The sequence below is a fragment of the Drosophila ananassae genome, chromosome 3L (genome assembly GCF_017639315.1).
Source record: "Drosophila ananassae strain 14024-0371.13 chromosome 3L, ASM1763931v2, whole genome shotgun sequence".
In the NCBI taxonomy this organism is placed as follows: Eukaryota; Metazoa; Arthropoda; class Insecta; order Diptera; family Drosophilidae; genus Drosophila; species Drosophila ananassae.
In genome coordinates this window covers 18,366,754-18,391,772 of record NC_057929.1, presented here as the reverse complement: position 1 = coordinate 18,391,772, position 25,019 = coordinate 18,366,754, and the positions used below count along the sequence as shown (strand labels likewise).

The window sequence follows — 25,019 nt, the reverse complement described above, 5'->3', positions numbered from 1 at the left end:
AACATAAACAAAGAAAAATTCAGGAATTTAACAAGAAAATTAATTGAATAGCCAAGTAAAAACATGGAGAAAAGCAAAACCGCAGCGGAAAAACTAGCGGAGCGCAAGGCGCGCCTCCTCGAGCTGCACAAAAAGCGCCAGGAAGCGCGTACGGATAATCACCAGGAAGTTGTGGCAGAAGACGCTCGCAAGAAGCTGCCAAACAACTGGGAGGCCCGCAAGAGACAGGCCGAGTGGCTGCTGGCGGACGACAAGGCGCGAGCTGAGGCACAGGCGGCGGGAAAGGACTATGAGCGCCTCAAGCTCCTGGAGGTGTCAGCTCTGGATGCAGATCGGATTGAGAAGAAAAAGAAGCGAAAAGATAATCCCGATCTGGGATTCTCCACCTACGAAGCCCAGACAGCCAGACAATACACTCGACTCGTTAAGAACATGCCTGCTCGCGACATGAACAAATACGAGAAACAGAAGGCCGAGCTCGGGGACGCCTTCTACGGCGGCCCAAACACATCATTGCATTCACGGACAAAGGACACGCCAGGCGCCATCAACAACATGGTTAAAGACCTGGAGCAGCAAATCGAGCGACGCAAGAAGTACTCACGACGACGCATCTACAACGACGATGCCGATGTAGATTTCATCAACGAACGCAACTCGAAGTTCAACAAGAAGCTCGATCGGTTCTACAGCGAGCACACGGCGGAGATCAAGCAGAATCTGGAGCGCGGAACAGCCATCTAGACGTCTTAGTTATAATATTTCTATAGCATGTAATTTTAAGTTTTGCAGTGTACCTAATTTTCTTCATCTACGTACATTTTTATTAAAAGCAAGTTGGCAGTTCTGCTACACAAATGCTTCAAACCTGTGGGAATAATGCAACAATTTAGCTCGCGGGAAAAGTACTTGATCTCCAACACCCTCAACTGCTGGCCAGTGATGCTCCAAGGCCACTCAGTGCTCATAGATCTACACAATGAAACCTCGGTGGCAGGAGTAATCGACATAGCCGACGGGCACATGACCTGCGAACTTTCGAACGCCGTTTTCATCGATCGAAATGGTGGCCAGCATCCATTCGATCACTTCATGGTGCGCAACCGGATGATCCGGCAAATTCACATTCCTACGCATATCGACGTGGAGCAAGAACTGCGACAGGCCATGGAACGGGGAGTCCTTCGGAAGGAGCGAGTGAAACCAAAGACCGGAAAACGAACGTTTAAGCAGAAACGAGCGGAGATGAGACACATGGAAACGCTTCAGATGATGTCGCAGCAATGGGATGCGGACAAAAAGGAACCAGAGAAATAAACTTATCTACATATGTATACCACATAAGCACATCTTTATTTATTTCAGGGAAATACAAACTTAGTTTGATTGCATATCTTATATTCAGTAATAATAAAATCCACACCCTATTGAGCCGCAGCAGCAGCTTGAGCTTTCTGCTCCTCGTACTTGTAGTGCAGCTCCATGCAGTCGGTCTCGGAGATTTTAATCCATCCGGTCGGGGTCATATGGTAGACGCGAATAATGCCTCCCGAGTAGGCATCCCTGAAGGTGGCATGGTAGATAGCACGTCGTCCCAGCTCCTGGGCGACATCATCCTCCAGATCCCAGTGGTATCCAGAGTCCAAGACACCATAGGCAAAGAGGGAGCCACTGCCCACGGAGAAAAGATTTCCTGGAGTGCGGGAGCCCTCGGAGTCTACGTAGTACAATCCAGGACCTCGCTTGTCATAGCCTGCAAGCATCATTCCCATGCTCAGGCCCATGCCCTTGTACTCGTGGGCAATGTTAGCCATGATCTTGCTGGCGGCGGCCACCGAGATACGCTCCTTGTTGCGCAATTCGTGCAGGCGGCATTCCTTGGACAGCACTCGGTCCCAGTAGACACAGTCGGCGGCTCCACCGGCCAGAGTTCCCAGCAGGAATTGGTTGATCTCCACAATCTTTTTCATCGTCTGCGAGCCAATGTACTGACCACCAGTGGCTCGGGAGTCCACAGCCAGGATAACTCCGCCCTTGTATTTGAAACCGAGTGTGGTGGTACCGTGGTCGAAGTCGATTTTGATGCCGGTCTTGTCAGCGTTGGCTTGGATTAGGTTCAAGTTGTGCATGGGCTGATAAAACAAGAACCAATTATACAAATCTTTGACAGAAAACTACTTTAACAACTCACATTCTCGAATGGAGGAGCTGCCAGTGTGTAGGGATTGGCCAAGTTGCTGGTATGAGCTTTGAGGTCCTCCTCCACATCACTTAGGTCCCATGCCGTTCGCCGCATGTAAGGGGCATTGCTAATTTTGCAAATTTCAGCCAGCGCCATTGTTAAATTATGAATTCAAAATTGAAAACTCGGATGCTAAATGCGGATGACAAACAAAATTCGGTTCGGTATTGCCAGATAGTTTGAGACTTGTATGATGTGACCAGGTCGAACAGTCGTGACTGACTGGTAATCGATAGATTTGGGCGATCTGGTATCGCATTTCTCAAAACCTGTTGCCAATTGTCGAGTTTCTTTTAGGCCAGGCTTGAAGACAAATTAACTCTGGGCGTTTCACCTAGCATACGCAAAATAGTGCAAAATCGGACAATAAAAACGTTTCAACTCGGACAGCATGTGTAAATACGTGGGCGTGGAAAAGGCAATGTTAAAGTGTAAATAAGGCGCGCATGCGTGTAACGAATTAAGTGAAATGTAAGTTGGCCAAAACGGTACCAAGGTGCAGTTCAAAGCAGGATTTTAAGCTTAGGAATTCGATGTGCTTTGGTGAATTTCTAACCAATTAAACCAACATATTTATTTCTTCGATCAAAATATTATACGTCAATTACATGATTTCTGCAAAAAGACGTTAAAATCTGACTGATTTTTGGTCCATAATCTCATATTTGTAATTGCAATTACTACGTGGTACGCCATTTCATAGGGCACCCATACATGCGCACAGCTGTAGAAACACTGAAAAAAAAATGAATTTGGAAAAATTATTCAATAAAAAAGAGTTTATTTTTTAACAAAAACAATTTTATAATTTTCTTTAAGTTTCTTCTGTAATTTTAAAATTATCTGTATATTAATTTAAATTATTAAAAAACTAAATGAGAGAATAATCTTCCTTTCGTTAGATTCCAAATCAATTTCATATTTATATTAAAATAAGTAAATATTATAGCCCAATCCATTATTTAATTCATTTACTTAACTTTATTTAACTTCCGCAGACAATGCAGCATGGATCCTCCCGCATTCCGAAACAGGAAGCTCTGCCCAACGCCATTTCTGGGGTAAGTTGCTTTGGTTATCCATTACCACTCTGATTTAACCCTTAATTAACCCTCATTTTAGCCGGATTCTAGCAACTGGACTTCGCTGCACGAGGCGGTGGCCGCCGGGGATGATCGACGGGTGGAGGGGCTCTTGTTCAGCAATGCCGACCGCCTGGCCAGGGAATCCATCCAAGGCAACACCCCGCTCCACGAGGCGGCCAGCCGGGGGTTCAGTCGCTGCGTGAAACTAATCTGTGCCCCTCCACCTCCAGCGCCAGGAGCGTCCGGGGGAAAGGCCGGGAAGGGGGCTAAAGGACAACAAAAGGACAAGGAGAAAAACAAAGGCAAGGCGAAGGTGATCCACCAGACCACCGAAGCCCTCCACAACAGCTCCCTGAGCATAGCCAATAATGAGGGGCTATCGGCCCTGCACCTGGCAGCCCAAAACGGGCACAATCAGAGCTCAAGGGAACTATTGCTGGCCGGCGCCGACCCCGACGTCCAAAATAATGTGAGTGGCCAAATATAGTGGCATTGTTAATCCTAAATTTTATATAATTTTGGTATCCTCTATAGTATGGAGACACTCCACTCCACACCGCCTGCAGATACGGGCATGCGGGCGTCACACGGATCCTGCTCTCCGCACTCTGCGATCCCAACAAGACCAACCTGAACGGTGACACCGCACTGCACATCACCTGTGCCATGGGCCGAAGGAAGCTAACCAGGATTCTGCTGGAGGCAGATGCGCGGCTGGGCATCAAGAACGCCCAAGGAGATTGCCCCATGCACATTGCGATCAGAAAGAACTACCGCGAGATCATCGAGATTTTGAATACGCCGAAGAAGATACGCAATCGCAAGGAGAGGTCAAGAGAGGGAGGCAGTCGCTCGGACAAGGATCGGGAGAGGGATGTCGTGGACAAGGGAATCAATTGGTCGCCGTATGGATGTCATTACTTTCCCGATCCCCGGGCCTTTCCCTCCCCAAAACTGGAGACCCTGCCCAAGGACCCACTGAAGCCAGGGGAGCAGTACTTCCTCGACTTGGCCGGCCACATTCACAAGGGGCCAGTGAGTGTGGGCAACACCTGTTACTGTGGGCCGTTCTTCCGGCACATCGAAAACAAGCTGAACTGCAACCGGAAGAGCCTCAAGAAGTACGTCCACAAGACCAAGGAGCGTCTGGGCCATAAGGTGCAGGCCCTGGCTATCAAAACCAACGACCAGATCGAGCAACTCACCAGGACAATGATAGAGGACCGGCTGCGGTGTGAGAGCAAACGGCAGCACCTCAGTGAGTTCCTGCGACGAGGAGAACCCATGCGCTCCACCTTCGATCAGCAAAATAGGAGCTCGAGGATCGAAAGGACCCTTTCCAGGTGCCGCAGCTTGGAGCTGTTGGAGAGTAACCACGACAACGGCAGGCTCACCAATTCCCGCAGTGTGGACCTACTCGAGGATCAGGCAGTGCAGGCTATTGTTCACAGATCGGCAGAGGGTCCACTCGAAAGTGACAGCGATGAGGACTCTCATGACGCCGGGGAGGATGCAGAGGAGGCCGAGGAAGAGGAGGTGGAGGAGGAAGAGGAGGAGGAGGGTGACGTGGAGCTGGCACAGGACGAAGAGGAGCTCGAGGAGCAGGTCGAGCAATTGGAGCACTCCAAACTGGATGAATTAAAACTGGACTTCCTCAAGGTGTCTGAGCGGTTGGGTGTGCTGCTGGAGAAGACCACTCTGATCATGGAGCGGGATAGCGAGCAGGAGAACAAGCACCAGCTGTCCTCGCTTTCCCCGCCCTACAAGCCCAACACCAGACCCGAGTCGGCCCAGCTCCCGGAGGACAAGGACAGTCCCAACTTTGATGAGTACACCCACGTCATGCGGCGGTACCCCAACTCGAGTGAGACCTCTAATCCGTCCCAGAACTCCAACAGCTGGGACTGGGAGGCCTCCCCCACGGGCAGCAATCCGCCCCCGGACTACCACAAGTACTACTCCCGAATCGGAAGGGGGGAGAACATGCTGAACTCCGTGATCAAGGCCCTTCGCAAGGACGCGTCCTTCGCCGACCTGGGAAAGGAGGAGGCGGCCGTGAACGAGAGTGCCGAGAGGATCGGCGGGGACAAGCTGCTCTACAAGGAGCAGGCCAGCGAGGCAGCTGGAATCTCCAACCTGATGAAGCGGCAACCCCTGTGCTTGGAGGACAACTACCCCGTCATGTCGAACCTTTTCTACTCGAATCCCCTCATGGAGTATGTGGAAGAGCCGGAAATCCGGCAGAACGGAAACGAGCAGGTGAACAAAGTAGAGATCCGGAACAGTGAGATCAAGTGTCTGAAGAAACCCAACGCCGGTCAAGTCCGGGACATGGTTGCCCAGCTGCAGAACACCATAGACACTAACCGGCAGGAGCTGATAGGAACGAGACCCCACTCCCGCCTGAACAACCACTTCCAGCACGTGGAGGCCACCTCCTCGAACCCCTCGCCCACCTACAGCATTCCCCACCGGAGTGGTGTGGCCCCGCAATTCGGTCTGCCCGAGAGGCACATACCCAAAGACGCCTACTTCCACGAGCTGCCCCACCGACCGCAGAACCCGCCCATCACCCAGCGGAGAATCCCTTCCGCCTATGCACCAAATGCCGGTTTGAGGCCGGGGGTCCCCTTCAGGCCCCACCAGATGCCTTCCTTCCAGAACATCATCACGCCGCATTCCCATCCGCATCCCCAAGCCAGGAACTGGCCCCATCCCAACCTGCCGCCCGCCGACATCAATCTGGACGAAGTTTCGGGCGTCGGCATCTACAACAATGTCTCCAGCTTGGTGTGAGCCAAGATGTCCTGCCCAGAGCTCCCCTTGTACATAGCTATTCCTAATATATTTATCTTAATCTTACAAAGTTATAAACTAAATCAAAAATTAATTTATTTTCCATGGCAGAATCTAATCTTGAGGGTTTGAAGAATATATACGAAATATATTACCATAAATGATGTAAAATGTTTTTATTAAAGAGATTTAAAGGGTGGCTAAATAAAGGTTATTATTTAAGGGGTTATAAGAAGTTAAATCTTTGAAAGAAATGAAAAAATCGGTTGTTTTAACTCCAGCCGATAAATATTTTGGGAGTTATACATTATTTTTTATTTCAATGTTAGAGTGTCCAAAAGGGAGCCAGATGACATTAGAGTTTAAACAAGTTTTAAATTAAAGTTTTTTCAAAACCATATTTCTAAAGAATCGAGTGATCTCGATTTCTGAAATACAAATGGCTTGAACATTTTTACACAATATTCCTGGATATATTGAACAAGTAATGGAATACGTAATTTATTTTCAAAAAATGATTACTATTTTTTTCAACACTTTAATTCAAAAATTTCACTAAAAAGACGCCATTTCATCATAAAGGTTAGGCCTTCTTGTTAGAAATTAAAATTTTGTTAAATTTTTCATTCATTATTGATAAAATGCTCATCCAAATATGGCACTTCACACACGCGTATCTTTACAGGTATAACTTTAATATTAAATCACAAAATAAGTGTTAAAGAATGAACCACAAAATGAGTGTTTAAATTAAAGTTTCATCTAAGCATTTATCTATATTTTAAAAGAATAAACCAAATTTTAGATATTACAATTTGCCAAAATCTCAAGCACCTATTTTTAATTCGTTTCTTAGAACTTCTACATAAATGGTGTCAGTTAATAATTTTGAAAGAGTGATGTGCTTTAATCTTCTAAATAAAGTTAAAGTAATTAATCCTAAGTTTAAGTAGCATACTTTAATAATTAATAATTGTCATTCATCAGGGTAAGTTCTCTTGGTAGGAAAGTTCTAAAAGATGACTATTTTTTGGGCAAATAGATGATCTGATAAGAGGGTGCCCAGATAATAGAAAATACAATCTTCCAGTAGCATCATCCGATGAATCATATAGCACCTTCCCACTCTTCTCGCATTCCTCCCAAATCCAGACAAAAGCCAAACAATTGTTTTCGATCAAAATATATTTTTCTTTAAAAATGTTTAATAATAGTATTTATGCATGTGTAAATATCAGAATGTCAAGTACATATTATTCTTGATAACAGATCAATTTGGTGTTTTGATAGACATGCGGCTTATGAACTCTGCTCGGTATAATGGTGTAAACGAAATCAACTATTAAATTAGCTCAATAAACGAGTTCAGATGGTTTTTGGGGGCGGGAGGTCCTAAAAAAAAGGTAATAAGAACTCCCGCCACCGCTGACAAAAAAGGTAAACAAGTAAATTGGGCAACATTTTGATATCGTTTCACCAATATGTCTGTGGTATTGTTAGTACAATTTAGCAAGTGCCTAATGATGGTTTCTTTGTCGATGTCTTTCGAATTTAATTTAAAATTCTATAAATGACACTGCTGCTTGCTGCTGACGGCGCCTGCTACTTATATTTATCGGCCACTTAATAATATCTTAATTCTGAATAGTCATATTACAAATACGAATTACAATAGCCAATAATTTAGTCACTTTGCATGTATCTATGTATGTTGATGTTCTATGTACGTATGTATGTATGTATATCTCGCCTAAATTAAGTCTATTAATAATAGTTGTTGCTTTTTGCTTTTCCGTTTCTGGTTTCTGGTTTCTGTTTGTTTTTTTTTTTTGGGCATTATTGGCTTGGAAATTGTTTTAGACGTGAGTGAACCCGGCGTTTCGTCCTGTGTAACGTAACAGTGGCGGCAGTCCTAGTCCTGGGGGCTGCCTTCTGGATGTAAACTATGATTCCTTGGGTGTCTGTGTCTGCAAGTGACATATTCTCGGTCAGGTAATGTCTCAGAGTGGACTGGTGTCGGAGTCTTCGCGCTCTTGGATTGTGGTTATGCTCTGCTGCAAGGCATTCGGGGTCAGCCACTCTCTGAAAGTGTCGGATTTAAAATATCATTTAATTATATACGATTAGTTTGAAGACTTACTTTGGCAAACATCTTTGTAGAAATGGCACACAGGAGCTAAAATGCGCTAAACGGTTCACCCAGCTGGGTATTTCTTGGCCACAAAGTATCTGGAATGAAAAATGAACACCATTTATTCCAAAGTCGAAACTCCATGGGTCTAATATTCTGTAATTCTGTAATTTGAACTCAAATCGCCGGACAGAAAACTTTGTATATTGAACAAAGTGTTCTGCGGCTTTAAAAGCTCAAATTTCATTACAATATGATGTAAATATTTATGGTGTGTCCATGAACGGAATGGGCAAAGTTCCAGAAGCCCGTCCGGGTAGTTGGGTTTCTTGGCTCGAATGCCTTTCGAAGAAAGCGGTGTGTTAACTCTACGGAAAACCTAACCATTACATGGAATAAAATAATGATGCGTCAATCTTTTCTAATTATTATGGGAAATAAAAATAAATCACTTTTAGGGAGCAGCGGTGGCACCCAGCGGCCATTGTTCCGATGATTCAATGACGAGTAACTCACGCCCTAATTTTTTTGGGTTTCGACAAGATTTCCGTGGCACCCCCGAAAAGAGTGCTGATTCAGCAGGTGGAGCTGAGTGCCCTCGACTCACCTGGGTCAAGTTGCCCGAGAAGTGATTGCAGTTGTTGTTCATCAGATGGTAGCGGTCGCCGCGAAACTGGTTGCCCAGCTCCTCGACTATGCGGCGCACCTCCTCGTAGGTGAAGTCCGTGCAGCCGATCTGAATGCTCTGGCGGAACTGGAACTGGTCGCCCAGCTCGTCATGGTCGCGCGGCGAGATTTCGAAGACGCCCGTGAAGGGGAAGGGATGGCCACCATAGGCGAACTCCGTTCCGAAGGCTTCTACGCCGGAGTGGAATACGCCGAGGCCAATCGAGGTGGTGTACTCGTTGATCCAGTACTGCAAAAACACATTATCTTACTCCGGGATTCAATCGGGAACTAGAGCGGGATAAGCTACCATATCGTAGACATTGAGGATGACAGGCTCGCGGGTACCCATGTTGGAGGGCAGGAGCTCTTCATTACCAATCTCGTCTTTCGGCACACTGAGACAGCTCGGAAACGAAAGATTGCACGGCAGTCCGTTGGAGAACATTGATTAAATGCGTTGTTGCTTCAGCGGGGCACGAACTCGAATATAAAGTCTGTAGTGGGGGAGAGACCATTAATTAATCGGGCATATGCTTTGCTGGGCTGCGGTTTTGATGGTCGGCAGTTTAGTCAGTTAAATGTTTGCATTTCACAAAGGACAGATTAGACAGATTTTGAGTTTTTTGAGGTTTTTGTTCGAATGACAAAATCACATTAAAAGGTTTCAGCTTGCACTTAAAGCAATATTATTGTGATAACAGCCGGGAGGTGTGTACAAATAAACATTTTTATTTTTATTTTCTTTCAAATCCCTTCAGTTCGCAGAGAATTACTTGACAGACTGTGGATAAATATGTATGTACGTCTGTATATACACACTTTCGAAGAAATGTGTCATAGCGGACGGAGAACTTACACCTTGCAACCTGTTAATGGACTCTCAGCATCCCATGCTCCAAACAAAAATTTAACAAATCATAGGGTCCAAATTATATTCTAAAACGTAGCTTTTCGACTTCCGCTTTTGTTTTCAGTTTACACAAAATTTTTTTGTTTATGGATTGGTTTGTAGAGTTGTCATTGGTCTGTAGAGTTGCAGTGAGTGTTGCCAGTGTGGCAATTTTCCGGCTATATTTAGCTTTCTTTTTTTTAGCTTTGATTTCTGGAAATTATTTATTAAATCTTTAAATTTTTGCTAAAACCTATAGTTAAAATATAATCGTTGGCAAAACCTTCACACCTGCAAGAAAAATTGATTGCAACTATTAATATGCTGGATAATATATAAAATCTTTATTCTTTATATTTATTATTATTATTTTTTCTTTGGGAAAAAGAATTTTAGTATTTAAAAAAAAAATTAAATTTTTTTGTTTTAAATTTCTAGGGTCTTGAAATTCAACTAAATTGCCAATCTGGCAGCACTGTTCAGATGAGGCTATAAACATAGTTTTGTCGCCACCTTGTGCAAAAAAGTGAAACTACAGAACAGATGATTCCCAGACAAAAAAACTCAATAATTAAAGGTTTTTGGTGAAAAATAGTTGAACTTTGATAATTGGGCGCAGCATTGGCTACCCAAAAATACTATCTGGACTAAACACTAAGGACTACGGCTGCAGCGCACCGAGAACAACAGTCTCGGAGCAGCGCTTTATCGATTGTGGGGCACTTAAAAACCAAATAATAATTGCAACTATGTTATAGCAAGGACCAAGAATTACTGAACATTGGTGCCGGAAAGGGTGTAGTTCAGGCAGGTGTGGGCGTAAGTCTTAATGAAGGCCTTAAATTCATCAGTACACTAAAACCAAATTCCTTCCAGGCGGTGGAAACTCGACAGAGCGATGCAGCAGACCAACCCAAAGCAACGGAAAAGCAATAACTAGCAACGTAATTAGGTAGCGGTAGCCATCTACCAGGAACACCAGACCGCAATCATGTTTCTTTACGATCCCGACGACACCGATGAGCTGGACACCATCGCCGACGTAATGGGTCTGCGCTCGCAGGCACGGCTGAACACCTTCCGCGAGATGTGGTACCACGTTTTCCTGTGGGCCCTCTTCTCGTCCATCTTTATCCACACCTGCGCTGCCGTGGTGGCCTTCTTTACACTGCGTAAGCACAAATTCGGCCGCTTCTTTTCGATTCTCATCCTGGTCATGGGCTTCCTGTCGCCGGCATCGAGCGGCATCATCAGCAGCGCCGTCATCTCCTTTGTCCACCGCGCCTCCAGCCTGCCCATGTCGCCCATCTATGCAATGGTCTGGGGCCTTGGGCAAACTATAGTCTCGGCCTGCCTTGGCTTCACCCGCATCCTGGCTACGCTATAATCCACTACCAATCATCTTTTAGAATCCATGAACCTGGAATGCCATCTATGCAAGGGGCGGGGTACAATTCTTTCAATACACAGCTAAGTTTATAAGAATAATGTGATTTTTAAAAATACTTTTATTACGACAGAAGTTATTCTAAATATAATTGTACAATTGTACACCTAGGAGCCAAATATATGAGCAGACTATAATGTTTCAGATAAGCGTGTTCGGATCCCTGGCATTGTACAGCGTGTAGAGTTTGTTGCTCAGGACGTTTCCTATGCGCCGTTCCGTCTGGAGCGGCTGGGGTCCGTTGCAGCGACGTATTTTCATGTCCGCTAGAGTTTGAACGGCATCTGGGTCGTCCGAGAAGTGGTCCAGCATCTTCTTGGGACACGGATACTGGGCTATAATGGACTCGGCCACCTCCAGGGTGACCAGCGGCAGGCGATTGAGGTGCTGCTGCCATAGGCGGCCAAAGCCATTGCCTTGGTCCACGCGGACGCACTGCTTCTTGTCGTTGGCCAGGTACTTCTTGAAGCATCCCATCGACTCATTGCGCTGTTTTTTGTAAGGAGCCTCCGCGATGGACTTGGTGTACCGCTGGAGAAAAGCAAAGAGATTCTGGGACTCGGGGCGATCCAGCTGCTCCACATGCAGTTCTTGCAGCAACTGAAGCTCGATCAAGGCGTCCTGATTGGCAGAACTGCTGTTCTTGCCGTGGCGCAGCTTAGGCACGACCACGGTGTACTGACAATCGGGAAAAGCATCCCGCAACTGGGGTCCAATGCAGGCCAGATATTGCCGTTTCACCGCCTGAAGGAAACTGGATTCGGACAGCCACTGGACCACCTGGTTCTCCCGCTGCCAGGCGTCATCCAGACCACTGTTGGTGGTGCCAGTGGCAAGCGTTTGCTGGCCCACGTTGCGCTCCCAAAAGATGCAATGGCTCAGGGGCAAGCTTCGGAGCTCGTACTTCAGATCGGTCGACGCCAACTGTTGGAGCACTTCCTGGCCCATAAATCCTGTGTCCATAACCATCCGCACGTATTTAAGGCATTCTCCAGGTTTAATGCGTTTTTGTTGCTCCCGGAGAGCCTGCTTCCGCAGCTTGTCCACTTTATCCGACATTGGAGATTAAGGAAGTTGGCGCCTTCGACAATAAAAGATGAGATTTTTTCAAGTATTCGACCTCACTTTACAACACTAAATGTTTAACCATTCAACCCTGTACAGTAACCAATTTAAAGGACTAAACCCTGTACAGCAACCAAATGTAGATAAATATGTCAAAATTTATTACGGTGCTGCAAAACTTGCGAAGAAAATCAGTGTTAAAAACATCGGAATAAAAGGTTGGTAAATACGAAGAAGAAGCTACGCACGCCACACGTGTTTTTATTTACTTACATATTAAAAGAAACTATTCTGTTAAAAACCAAGCCAACATGTATCTAATGTATACTATTAACGAAAACGGAGACCGTGTCTACACTCTGAAGGTAATATCACACAACCCACAGCGTGGGGACGAACAAAACTGATTTATTTTTTATATCGCGCAGAAACGCACTGAGGATGGCCGTCCCACCTTGTCCGCTCATCCTGCCCGATTCTCGCCGGAGGACAAGTACTCTCGTCATAGGATCACCATCAAGAAGCGCTTTGGTCTGCTGCTGACACAGAAGCCAGAGCCCATCTACTAAGCCGGCATTTAAGTTAATTAGTGTACAATCTTTATTTACAAATAATAAGTAACAATTCCTAACTAACCCGAGTTTAAATGCGGCGCTTCAGGCCCGCCGTGTAGTCAAATAGCTGGGGATTTCGAAACTCGCCGCGCATGTCCAGGACATAGTAGAGGGTCTTGCCCTTGACTTTGATTGGCAGGTGCACGCGGGCCATATTCCGAGACTCCTCGGCGGAAACACATTTAAGTGGTACTGTTATAATACGATTTCGATTGAAGGGTCCATAGGTCACAAAGGACACGCTTTGGCCGCCCTTGCGCAGGATGAGAAATCGCACAGAGCGAAGGGTAAACATCCAGACGGCAAACAGGATTCCATACCCTAAAACAACGAATTTTTTTAAGAAAGAAAATAAAGTATCTTCTATAGTCTTACCTATCAGGAAACTACAAATGGTAATGCCATTTCGGTACTTGTTGTCTCCGAGATTTATTCGCTGATACCACTTGAGCTCCTCGTCGGGATTCTCCACCACGGGCGCATCTTTCAACGTGGTGAACGCAAAATGCGATAAATATGTCCAGAACACAAACTGGCAAACGCCGAAGAAATTCAGCATATTGTAGAAGCGCGGGTTCTCATATTTAAAGAGTATTATGTCCTTGGGTAGAGTGGTGTTCACATCGAAGGGGGCAGCTTGGGTGGCAAACCTTTTTAGAGTGGGAGCTGGTACCGGCGATTTTGAGACAACACTTGGCACTGCTGCCAGGCGCAGACTTTGAAGACTGTGCCTCTTGAGGAAATTGGCACCCTGCCTCAGGGCGAAATTCAGTAGGTTGCTCATTTTAATTGAAAAGTTTCGGCATTTGTTATTATAAAACAAATAACCTACAATCTACAGATGTTTATATTTTGTTCCACTTGCCATTCATTCGCAGGTTTCGAACCGGAACTGATTTAAAACACCGCCTTCAGGGATGGCAGGCTTTAGTTCCTCCTGCCGGTTCGGAAATATTATAATTTTCAAGAAAATTTTATCCGATTTGGAGCAGAAGATTATAGAATAATTTTTTTCGAATGTTTATATTTTTTTTAATACTTAGCTTAATGAAATTTTTTTATTTATCGTTATTTTCTTGATGCGATCAGATATTATTGGACCTTTATGCCGCTCTCCTGTATTAGTGGTTCATTATTCCACCCCTGACAGTGTCATTGGTTCGATTTTAGTGATGTCACTGGGCCTCACGAGGGATGTTTGAATTTTTATAAATAGTTTTTGTTTATTTAATTTCAGATTTAATTTTCAGATTTAAATTAATGTATTTTAAAAATTTGGGACATCAAAATAACAAAGTATGTTTATGGTACAATTTTTTAAATAAAATTTTAGGAACTATCTTTGGTTGTAAAACTTGCGCCTAGGAAGCAGGAAATAAATATTTTAAGTATTTAAATTAAATCTGTCTCTAGCCCATCTGTATCCCACATCCCGACTGTTTCTGATCTGTTCAGGAACTAGTTGTGTCCGGACTGGTTCTTTTCGCCCCTTTTGTTTTTGTCTGCTTCAGTCTGTTTTTCACCATCGTTAAAGGGCATCGGACGCAGATGTGATTTGATTCTGTAAACAAATCGCCGAAAAACTGTTAAAAACGTTCAAAATATTGAAAACAGCCGGTCCGCAGTAAGGACATGTCATATTCTGACTTAACGTGTGATTGTATAGTTAATAAATGAGTTTTTCGTGCTGCAGGAAGGTTAGTGGAGTAAATGTTTTATATATCGTTTTATTTATAAGATATAAAAAACACTGTTGAATGAAATTAATTTTTTATTTTAGTATATGCATATAATGGTTGATCGGGAACTTACTGTTGGGAGTTTTTCAATAGTTTTCGGTTCTGGAAAGGCTCCATACGTCAAAAGATATGCCGAGAGTCTTTTTAAGACATTTTTGTTTTTAGGGTTGTCAAGTGTCCGTAGTGAAGATATATATTTTGAAATCTGATCTTTGTTTTTGGGTTTTATTTCATAGGTTGGTGATTATCAGTAACTAGCGCATATGATTGGGTCTTGTCTATAACTATAGCAACGAAAATACACATGCCATGCCGGTGGCAACCCTACCCTGCCAGCATGACAATGTATGTTTTATTGCGTCAAAGATGCCTCTAATTGGGTTTATTTCGATTTACCTAATATTAGGGGGGCACATGTTGCTAACCTGGCAACCCTGAAAACATAAAATTGTACATTAGGTAAATGAAAATGTTGGCCCGTTTTGTTTTTTTCCCCTGGGCTGTGGCTTAGCCTGTCCACCCTATTTTGGGGTGGCACAGGAGACCGGGTCTGTAATCAGATCTTCCTAGGCGGCGCTCTAGGGTCCAAAGGAGCATTACGGGATCTCCATAATTCCCGGATCCATGGATGTTTTCGGACCTAACCTCACTTCGCAGCAAAATCGATACGTAACCTAAAAAGAATGTGAACGCGTTGCAAAATTGCACACATACACATTCTGATATACATACAAACTCACACACACACACACTGTAAGAGCGGGTGCGAGTGAGATGGCGATAATAGACTTCACAACTTGAAGATGTCCACTCCAAAGTTTGAGGCCGTTAGAACACATAGACCCCCTGCCATGACCCCGGCAGCGAAATAAATTTGATAGGTGGCTGTATTTTTATATGCTTTGGCATGTAAAGGCACAAGTTCTAAACCAAAACAGGAGATAGTAATATGGGCATAATATTCGGGGTAAAAAAATTCGATCCAGTAACGCCAAAGTCCGTGGGACCACGGTTCCCAACCGGAATGGTTACCCATGGTTCAAGTTTTGACCTGGAGGTAATCCTAATGATGCCTCACTTTTGGTTTTTTTAGTTTTTTATTTCTCTCTGCTGTTGTATCTTTCGGTTCGTCTCGTTGTACGACGCCAACAACAGTTTTGTCGTGTGGTATTCGGTGCTACGCGAACTTTGTTCAATTGCACACACACACAAATACATATATTTAGTATGTCTGGCCTCTGCTCTTACTCTCCCGCACCGACTCTCGGCCGTTCTCCGTCCATCCCAAACCGGTATCCTGCCAAGGTCCTAAGTTGAACTTCGAAAGTCCCGACCATATCCCAATCTTGGGTTCTAATTCCGACTTCCTGAGGTTTGGAATGATTTTCGATGAGGGGTTTTGTCAGACCACTTTACCTCCACCCCACCCCCTCTTTCTACTAACTCCCCCACCTGTTTATTTTTGGTTTAAATTAGTGTGTTTTGTTTTAGTTTAAATGAATATACACAGATTTTCCTAAATTTAAATACCCTACTTTTCCCGTTTGAAGTAATCATCTTAGGGTTACGTATGGTTGTCCCGCTCTAACCACCTGCGGCTGCATCTCGCCCTCCCGCTCGCACGCAAGCAAACAAACGTATATATGTTAAAACGCGTTCTATTTTTGCTATTATTACACGATTGGTTTCTGTTTTCTTTTCATCAAAAGCAGATTTTGGTTTCACGAAGATCCCTTGGCTGGGTCATGCCGAGTCCTTCCAGCGGCGTCCCATGCCAACTCATTAACCCCTACCCACCCCTTTTGTCTTTTTCGCAGCAATTAACGCGTAGTAACAGGACTGCCAACTTGCTGAGGCAGAAGAAGACATGCATAGGGGCCTTGCGACCGGGTATAGGGGAACCAGCAGTTACCCTAGGATGACGTCACTACAAGCAAGTGTAGGGTGCAATGTCAAAGGTCGGGATGTGAAAGTGATTACTTTTTCTTTCACTTGGAGTGACATTATCGAATCTTATCATCCTACGCCACGCCCACTTTTGCTCTCTCTCACTTGCACTGCCGCTTTCCCCCTTTCTCTCTGCCTCGGTCGCTCTCTTTCGTCAGTCGTCAGCTGGTTTGGCGGCGCTCGTTTTGTTCAGTGGTGCTCTGAACGCGGCGAGAACTTCAAGTCATTTTGATTTCTCCAAGTGTAGCTAATTCGAAACTTCAATTAAATACAAAAATCTCCAGTATCAGATTCTGTAAGTCCTTTTTATAGTCCTCTTTGTCATTGGAACTGTACATACTCTATTATACAAACATACAAACACCCGTATATCTAAATGGGCATAAATACATGATACATAACCTCATTTTATATCGTTTTAAGTAAAAAAAACTGTAAATGTCATTTTATTTGAAAGTTTTCAAAAAAAAATGTCTGGTAGTGCCAAGGAACTTTTCCGATTCCCCCTTATTGCACCTTTTTTTCTCGCACCTTCTCTTTGGTATCGTCGTTTTGCTTGGGTTTCTGCACCGCCGTTGTTTTTGTTGCGTTCGTAAACGAACAACGACGAACAATCATCACGACGAACAATAATAACACATGGTTAGTCTATAGATACACACAAAATCCACCCGACTCGAAACACAAAAGCTGTTCATCTTGAGATATGATTCTGGTTTTGGAGTTTCGGGATCGGTGTTGCTGATTATACCATTATCTAAGGTGTATTTATAAGCACCACCATACGATAGTTCGATACCCCCAGATTCTGTTCAAAGGTCTACGAGTCTTGGCGATGGGGGTTCGGCTAATGCGGGTTGGGAGTGATAGGAATACCTATTTATGTAATTCGTAAATATAATTCCCAACCTCTGTTTTGGTTTCTTATGCGTTAAAAATGCTGTTTAAGCTTGAAGAGCTTTCCCGAAAGCTTTCATGCTGCCTGGCATTTTAGGAAACGTTATTTTTGATTTTCAATTAAATTTTTCTAAAAATAGTTCTGGTAATCCCTTGATAGTATCGCTTGTTTTGAATCGAATCGAACTCTGAAATAGAAATATTTTCTGAAATAGGGTTGTCACATACCTTACCTCCTTATAACCAATGTCCCTTTGTTTTTCAGATTTCAATGTGTCCACTTTAAGTAGAATTCGATAAAGAGTTTTCAAAATGATGGAAATAAGCCAAAACGTAGACCTAAAGGAGCTGTCGACAGAGGGCGCTTTACTGCGGACCATGTCCGCTGAGCTCGATAGTGATGTGCCGCCCCTGCCCACCCCTGGTAAGCATAGCTTTGCTCCGCATTATCCGATAGTTTTTGATGCATCGTAAATTTTAAAATGTAGCTCTTGGCAAGACCTCGATCAGTTCCACTGCCAGTATAAAGGATGAAAAAATAGCCAACGGCGATGAAGTGGACGACACTGTGTCCGATCCGATAACCGAGTCAGTTAAGGATCAAAACGCCGGCAGGGATCTGGACGCATTGCTGGACAAGATAAGCTCCATTGTCGATCGCAGTCCCAAAAATTCCGATGAATTGGATAATTCCGATAAACTTTCCGATAAATCCGACGCTGGGTCAGAAAATCAAAAAACAGCTGCCGAGCCAGTCGAGAATCAGTTAGAAGGAAAAGAGGAAGAAATAGGAGCGGAAAAGGAGAACAAAAAAGAGGAAGATTCTTCAGCAGCAACGGATGTAATAGAACTCAGCAACGTGGAGACTGAATCCGAGCTTGACGCGGATAATAAAAGCGAGGGCAAGGACGTTGAAGTCATCGAAGATCCTGACCAGGACGTGCCAGCACCTGAGAGCTCTACGGACGCGAAAGAGGAAGAGAGCGAGCCAAAGCCGGAAGAAAATTCTACCTCAGCAGCCGAAGTGGGGGAGGACAAGACATCGGCGAAGATAAACACCTCGGAAGACGAGTTCGAGGACGCTTTGGACAATATTTCCAGTGCCGATGAGTTCGAGGGAGCTGCTTCGCAGAAATCCCTGAAAACAAAAGCCAAGAAGGCCGTCAAGAAACCCATTGACAATGATCTAGAGGACATATCCTCCGATGATGATGATATCCTCGATGACATAAAGGCTGATAAACCCAAGCCACAGAGAAAGTCATCCACAGACATCATAGATCTAGACTCCTCGGACGAGTCCACGGAGGTGAAGGAGTCCGACATTCCCATAGAAGATACAGACGAGAAGAAGGAGGAGGATACCACCTCAGTTGAGCTGGTGGAAGCAGTCGAAGAGTCGAAAGCGACAGAGGAAGAGGCCCCTGAGTCGGTCGAAGAAAGTGAACCAAAGGCTGTGGAAGCCGAGGAAGATAAAGTAGTGAAGGACCCAGAGGAAGCCATGTGGGTTGATGGTGAAGAGCCGAAGTTGGCGGCGGAGGAGCCGGAGGGCAAGGCCGTGGGAGAAGTTACCAACCGCACTGAAACGCAGGAAATGAAGGATACCAGCATAGATGACTTGCTACTGGAGGCCAACTCCCAGGGCTCTGGGAAGGAGAAGTCCAAGGACGAGCAGGATGGCGACCAAGAAGCCCCCAAAGTCAATGGGGTCTCCGAAGATCCTTCCAGTTTGGAGGGCAATGAGAAGGACAAAGAAAGCGAGGTGAAGAACAAAGAAACTTTAAAAGAAGCGGCTAAAGAACCCGAATCCGACGATGAGGTCATTTTCTTCGAGTCCATTGAGAAGTCCAAGAAGGCCGAGGCGAAAGATGCGACGAACGGAGAAAGGATCGAGAAGCCAGAGGCACCTAAACCAGTTGAGTCGAATAAGGACGATGAAGTAGTTCTGGTCTCAGAAGACGAGGATGAAGAGCCGTCTGTGCAAGAAGCTGTCGAAGAAACCCCTAAGATCCCTGACATAGAAGCCGTATCCACGGAAGCCCTCACTAAGCCACCTGCCGAGAAGTCCCTGCAGGTGGACAACTCCGACAATGCCTGCGATCAGTTCGAGAAGGTCAAGGCGCCGGTGAAGGAGAAACCCGTTTGCACGGAGAATGGGAACAGCAATTCGAGCAGCAACCTTCTGCGCCCAGGCGAGGATGTCCAGGAACCGGCGTCCAAGCGGGTGCGCCTGAGCACTGATGAGAAAGCGCCATCCGATCTGGAGGCAGGAGGCCTGAAAGCAGCCACTGGAGAGGGAAAAATGGCGGTGACCAAGAGAAGCCACGACCATTTGGACTTGGAAGGGGATGCCAACTCCAAACCGGCCGAGGAGGTTCCCAACAAAAAACTAAAGACTGACGAGTCGGACTCGAACAGCTCCTGCGAAGGCAACTTGCAAATCGATCTGGACGAGCATGCGGACAAGGACCAGAGCAAGGAGGAGGTCAAGGGTCAGGAGGAGGTCAAAGGGCAGGAGGAAACGGAGTTGGTGCTGGACCTGAAGCCCGAGCCGGAGATCAAGGCGGATGTGAAGCCATTCAAAATGGAGTTTGTTAGGAATTTCCGCAAAAGCTTCGACCAAATGACCCGCAACGACCTGGAGGAGCTGGTGCTGCAGAAGGTGGTCGAGGGCATGCTGGTGAAAAGCGAGTTCGCGGACCTGCGGTCCCAGTTGGAGAAGTGCGAAAACCTGCTGGCCGCCTACCGGCGCAAGATCGCCGAGGTATCGAAGCAGTTCCTCGACCTCGACACAGTGCACAAGCGGGTCCTCAAGGACCTGGAGACGAAGAACTCTCACTTCACAGCCCCGGTGCGAATAACGCGGGCCGTGGGCCTGCAAGTGGGCATTCCGTTCAAGGCGATGAAGCCCTCTGTAGCTGCTCCGGAGCAGCCGTCAACGTCTTCTGCAGGCAGTGGAATGTTGGCGCCACCCAGCGGCACACCACCCAAGGCCAGCACCTCGCCAATGCGCTTGCCCATGAGGGCCAGACCGCCCGTACCCAGTCCCAATACCAGCCCGCAACACCAACAGCTCGAGCAGCAGCAGCAGCGGACCAGCACCTTCGCAGGCCCATCTCCGGCGGCATCGCCGCCCAATGCCGTGCCTCCGGTGCGTAGGGGCTGCATGCAAAAGGTCACTCCCCAGCGCCCGATCCCCTCCAACGTTCTGCCCAAGCCCCAGATCAACAACCAGCCCAATCTGCACCGCCTGCCATCCTCGCCTCAGAGAGCTCTCCAAGCGTCCAAGTCCACCGGCAACACGGCCTCCATTGCAGCAGCGGCGGCGGCCAAGGCGGCGGCCATGCGTCAGCGGAACTCGGCTCAGAACTACATGTCCCAGAAGCAGCAGCAGCAGCAACAGCAGCAGCAGCAACAGCAGCAGCAGCAGTCACCGCAATACCAACCGTGAGTGTTTCTTGAGCGGCGGAAGAATCCTTAATAACCATTTTGTTTATCGTAGGTCTCGCCCGGGTCCCATGCCCGGTTCCTCCAAGACGGCGCCCAAGTGCACCACCAAAGTGCGTTCCCAGGCGCCGCCCAACTCGGGAGGCAACGCTTCTGTGCCCACTTCTTCCGCCGCTGCCCCCGAGGTGCCTGCCGGCTATGCCCTGCAGCAGCCGACCAGCTTAGCGCCGGCCAAGCCCAAGGAGAAGGCGGTCATCGACCTGACGGACGAGGATGATGCCAACGCAGCTGCGAAAGCGGCCATCGAGGCCAACGCTCGCCTGCGCCAGGCGGCCAACCTGGCGGTGAAGAGGAACGCTGTAGCAGCCGCAGCGGCAGCCCTGGCGACAGCAGGTCCGGCAGCAGCCGCCGGCCGTGCCGGCAACGGGACTGTCGTGCGAGCCTCGCCAATGCAATTGGCGCGTGCGAATTCCCGCCAGATGGTCCAAACCCCTCCAGGAGGTTCGTATCCAAACCCTACACATTCCATTGAAGCGTTTTAATAACAACCTCTCTCTTTTGAAAACAGTAGCGGGCCAGCGTAATTCGGGAGGATCGAACGTCACTATGCAGATCCGGTCGGAGAACACGCCGCCGACTGCCGGGCGATTGCGATACTCACATCCAGCACCACTTCCGGCGTCGCCCCTGAACCCCTTCAGTCCCGCCTGGAGGCTGCCACCGTCGCGACCGGTGATACGGATCAGTCTGCTGGACACGGGCATCGTCATTTCGTGGACCCTGGAGGACACCAGTGTGCGGTACGCCGAGTGTGTGACGTACCAGATATACGCCTACCAGGAGACGATCCACGAGCCGAGCACGGACAGCTGGCGGCACGTCGGCGACGTCAAGGCAATGCTGCTGCCAATGGCCGTCACGCTAAACCAGTTCCAGGAAAACCAGCGCTACTACTTTGCCGTGCGGGGGGTGGACGATCACCAGCGCTTCGGGGCGTTCAGCCTGCCCAAGACATGGTCCTAAATGAGCGGCGCCCCTTCTAGTATTAGTCCCTAGGCGGACCAACCCACATACACATATTTATTATGCCAGCATTTTAGCTTCTTTTGAAGTCACCATTGGGTTGCTCTGTTAGTTTATTTCTCGATCTTAGTCTGAATTATGAGTTAATTATTAAGTTTCGTAGCGATTTTAATTGTACAATTTTAAGAAATTACTTCGCCAAGCAGCCAATTCTCTACAGCCGAGTCGGACTGCACTCGCAAGCCGATCGTAGTCGTGGTCCCAATGGGACGTCAGTAATAATTAGGCTATAAACATATACAAATATGAAATAATACCATCACTGAAATAAACATTAAATGCCGGAAGTTTTAAACGTACAAATAAACCACTAACTCGATTGTTTCTATTTGTCCAACAACGGAAGGAGTCAGGACCTGCCTCTAACCAAGTCCAATAATTGAAAATGACCTCCCAGTCGACGTGAGCAAATATTGGAAAAGTGTCTCTATAATTGGCGCATAAGTGGAACTCGCCGGGGGTATTTGCATTATGATCTGGCCGGCCATTATGCATGCCTTGCCACGGCACATGACTTCCCAGGACCTCCCATTGTTTGGGTTTTCAAGGGTCTGCCTGCCTGCAATCGATGGCATATGAAATATACATACATGGCCATACATGGACGCCCATTTACGTGAGTTTGGCTTCCAATTTGGGGGTCACTGGCGCGGCCGCACTTTCCGGCCACTCCACGAAGGGAACAGTGTTACTTCATTAAGTAAAATTAGTATTATTTTTAATCTCTAAAAAATATTTCAATTTTTTTTTTACATTTAATTTGTATTTTTAAAATGTTATTTTTTTGTATCTGTTTAATTTATTTTTAATACTTTTATACAATAGATTATTATTATTTTTACCTTCAAATAAATTTCAATAAAATTGTAAAATACACTGTGCGTCATAAGAATATTTTTCCTAGGTGTACGATCTATTAAAATATCATGTAAACCATTAAAGTTATATCTTTATAATTTATTCAAAATATTCAAGGCGACTAATTCGCTAAATGAACATAAAAGGAAAGAAGAAAAGGAAAGAAAGGAAGACGTTTTATACAATTGTATTAAATTGTTGATTAAAAACTTCGGAAAAACTGAGTTTATTATTTTTTAAATTTTGTAATAAAATATCACTATACGGGCAACTGCATGCCAGTCGAACTGGCTCGTATAGACACCATCACGCCGCTCCAATCTGAAATGGAGGGTACTGGCTTACCAATAGCCTCATATACCCAGCTCAGCTGGGACTCCGTTTCAATTTACCGGTTATTCCGCCAACTCTGGCTTCGAAGAAAAGGACATTCCAGTTCTACTAAGGATGTATAGGACCCGCATTAGCACGGCTATCACAGTCATCATAATCGATATCCGGTCTTACAGTCTCAACAGTAGGTTCTTAATCAACATCTAGGTCAGACTTGGATCCCCAGAAGACAGAATTCAGAAATTCACCAAAGCCTCAGGCTGGAGAACAGCTAGTTATGAGGTTTCTTGGCCACGGTAGGATCCAAAAATACGGTAACACAATAGATCTAAGTGTGACCTAGTTCTCATTGTAATCTACCATATCAGGGATAAACAAGAAAGTAGTTAGTAGATACCCTTTAATAGTATATAGGAACCATTTCCTTTTTAGTTTTATTATACATATTAAGGTCTAGGGAGGTGTGCACTGTAGGGGTCGATATTTTCGCTTTTAATCCATAATTTAAAACTGAAAGTGCTTATTTATTTTCATTTTAACATTATTTATAAATTTATTACAACTCTTGTAATGCGTGTGTGACTTTAATTCGAACTTTAATTTGTCCAATTTAATGGCATTTTTTCACAATTCCACATGCTCAATGTGTCGTTCTTGTTTATATGAATTTCATAAGAGCCATACCCAACCATTATCAATAATATTGAGCGTAGGGGAGTACGACGGTCATTCCATCAAAGATACACACAGTGGCTCACAGCTTATTTGACCCACCGAGTATATTCAAATTTAAGTGAGAACAACTTTTTAACGTTTTCTAAGCCACAGCTTATTTGATCCATTTCTTAAAATAATTAAAAGTACAAAAAATAACGAAAGATAATACACATTTTAATATCTTCTGGTCTATGACCATTTTGAGGCGTTTTTGCATCGACTCCACTAGCTTTTTTGTGGTTTCTGGAGGTATTTTGGGCCACTCCTCCATCAAGGCAACTTTGAGATCGTTTTGAAACATCGATGCTTTGTGGTCACCATCCCGCCATCATCGCATGAAAAAAAATGAATTTTCTAATGAAAATATAGAAATATAGAGAATTATCAAGTCGAGGTTTCCAAGGATTTAATCGATGCAATCATTCATCTCAAGGCTATCCATGTAGCAAATTTGGGAACTACCAGTCATTACTACAATTACGATTACTGAATAAACTTCATGAATTGAAGATGAAAGTCCTGTATCCCAATATCTGCATGGCTCTGAGAATATTTTGCACTATTCCAGTTACTGTAGCAGAAGGTGAACGTTCGTTAAGTTTATTATCTCGAGTGAGGAATTTTTCACGTTCTACCATGGGACAAAACCACTTGACCAGTCTTGGGAATTGGAATTGGAGTCCGGGCTAGCTCGCAGCATAAATTTCGACTCAGTCATTTCAATGTTCGCTGACCAAAAAGCCCGGAAGGTTTTCTTCGACTGATCTTCGACTCTACCAAACCGATCTACCGAGTGACCATTTGATGGCAGTTTAACGACACCAAATGTATATTTATTCTAATAAAAATGATCATTTCATTTCCACGATTGAATCCATATCATTTCACTAAATTCATATTATATGAAGAGGGTTCGACTCTCGACGATTTTTAAAGTATGCATCAGCAAAACATTTTTCAATTTTAATTAGTTATTTAATGAATTTAATGTGTTATTTAATGTGTATAGGCAACATCGTATTACTAGTTGAAATTTTAAGTTATTGAGTTCAGTTTTTCA

General features: G+C 45.4%; 10 protein-coding genes across 11 annotated transcripts; 6 read left to right on the top strand and 4 right to left on the bottom strand.

Moving 5' to 3' along the window:
- The first annotated feature begins 31 nt into the window (after positions 1–31).
- LOC6493948 (pre-mRNA-splicing factor Syf2) lies at positions 32–1,391 on the top strand. The gene has a single exon (XM_044715611.1). It carries the CDS (start codon positions 64–66, stop codon positions 742–744), a length of 681 nt encoding a protein of 226 aa, XP_044571546.1. The 5' UTR covers positions 32–63; the 3' UTR covers positions 745–1,391.
- LOC6493949 lies at positions 880–1,391 on the top strand. The gene has a single exon (XM_001961228.4). The coding sequence runs from the start codon at positions 880–882 to the stop codon at positions 1,315–1,317; it is 438 nt and encodes a 145-aa protein (XP_001961264.1). The 3' UTR covers positions 1,318–1,391.
- LOC6496614 (proteasome subunit beta type-5) lies at positions 1,329–2,448 on the bottom strand. The gene is made up of 2 exons (XM_001961227.4): positions 2,192–2,448; positions 1,329–2,132 (listed from the first exon to the last, which is right to left on the bottom strand). Exons 1-2 carry the CDS (start codon positions 2,336–2,338, stop codon positions 1,425–1,427), a joined length of 855 nt encoding a protein of 284 aa, XP_001961263.1. The 5' UTR covers positions 2,339–2,448; the 3' UTR covers positions 1,329–1,424.
- A 56-nt stretch (positions 2,449–2,504) lies between these two features.
- Positions 2,505–6,287, top strand: LOC6493950. Its single transcript, XM_001961226.4, has 4 exons — positions 2,505–2,713; positions 3,241–3,303; positions 3,365–3,796; positions 3,862–6,287. The coding sequence occupies exons 2-4, from the start codon at positions 3,244–3,246 to the stop codon at positions 6,121–6,123; spliced, it is 2,754 nt and encodes a 917-aa protein (XP_001961262.1). The 5' UTR covers positions 2,505–2,713; positions 3,241–3,243; the 3' UTR covers positions 6,124–6,287.
- A 1,003-nt stretch (positions 6,288–7,290) lies between these two features.
- Positions 7,291–9,976, bottom strand: LOC6496613 (deubiquitinase DESI2). Its single transcript, XM_001961225.4, has 5 exons — positions 9,780–9,976; positions 9,231–9,417; positions 8,862–9,170; positions 8,264–8,352; positions 7,291–8,205 (listed from the first exon to the last, which is right to left on the bottom strand). Exons 2-5 carry the CDS (start codon positions 9,366–9,368, stop codon positions 8,124–8,126), a joined length of 618 nt encoding a protein of 205 aa, XP_001961261.1. The 5' UTR covers positions 9,369–9,417; positions 9,780–9,976; the 3' UTR covers positions 7,291–8,123.
- Positions 9,977–10,297: 321 nt separating this feature from the next.
- LOC6493951 (transmembrane protein 170A) lies at positions 10,298–11,403 on the top strand. Of its 2 annotated transcripts, none has more exons than XM_014906989.3 (2): positions 10,298–10,623; positions 10,689–11,403. In XM_014906989.3, exon 2 carries the CDS (start codon positions 10,804–10,806, stop codon positions 11,197–11,199), a length of 396 nt encoding a protein of 131 aa, XP_014762475.1. In that variant the 5' UTR covers positions 10,298–10,623; positions 10,689–10,803; the 3' UTR covers positions 11,200–11,403. The 2 variants fall into 2 exon arrangements, with proteins under 2 accessions (XP_014762475.1, XP_001961260.1); XM_001961224.4 differs by having other exon boundaries at positions 10,299–10,631.
- Positions 11,303–12,408, bottom strand: LOC6496612 (crossover junction endonuclease EME1). The gene has a single exon (XM_001961223.4). The coding sequence runs from the start codon at positions 12,316–12,318 to the stop codon at positions 11,401–11,403; it is 918 nt and encodes a 305-aa protein (XP_001961259.1). The 5' UTR covers positions 12,319–12,408; the 3' UTR covers positions 11,303–11,400.
- Positions 12,409–12,527: 119 nt separating this feature from the next.
- LOC6493952 (H/ACA ribonucleoprotein complex subunit 3) lies at positions 12,528–12,955 on the top strand. Its single transcript, XM_001961222.4, has 2 exons — positions 12,528–12,689; positions 12,753–12,955. Exons 1-2 carry the CDS (start codon positions 12,636–12,638, stop codon positions 12,891–12,893), a joined length of 195 nt encoding a protein of 64 aa, XP_001961258.1. The 5' UTR covers positions 12,528–12,635; the 3' UTR covers positions 12,894–12,955.
- Positions 12,901–13,895, bottom strand: LOC6496611 (transmembrane protein 223). Its single transcript, XM_001961221.4, has 2 exons — positions 13,314–13,895; positions 12,901–13,259 (listed from the first exon to the last, which is right to left on the bottom strand). Exons 1-2 carry the CDS (start codon positions 13,720–13,722, stop codon positions 12,967–12,969), a joined length of 702 nt encoding a protein of 233 aa, XP_001961257.1. The 5' UTR covers positions 13,723–13,895; the 3' UTR covers positions 12,901–12,966.
- Positions 13,896–14,191: 296 nt separating this feature from the next.
- Positions 14,192–22,365, top strand: LOC6493954 (activating transcription factor 7-interacting protein 1). The gene is made up of 5 exons (XM_014906990.3): positions 14,192–14,635; positions 17,787–17,945; positions 18,010–20,968; positions 21,024–21,469; positions 21,537–22,365. The coding sequence occupies exons 2-5, from the start codon at positions 17,834–17,836 to the stop codon at positions 21,989–21,991; spliced, it is 3,972 nt and encodes a 1,323-aa protein (XP_014762476.1). The 5' UTR covers positions 14,192–14,635; positions 17,787–17,833; the 3' UTR covers positions 21,992–22,365.
- The last annotated feature ends 2,654 nt before the right edge of the window (positions 22,366–25,019 follow it).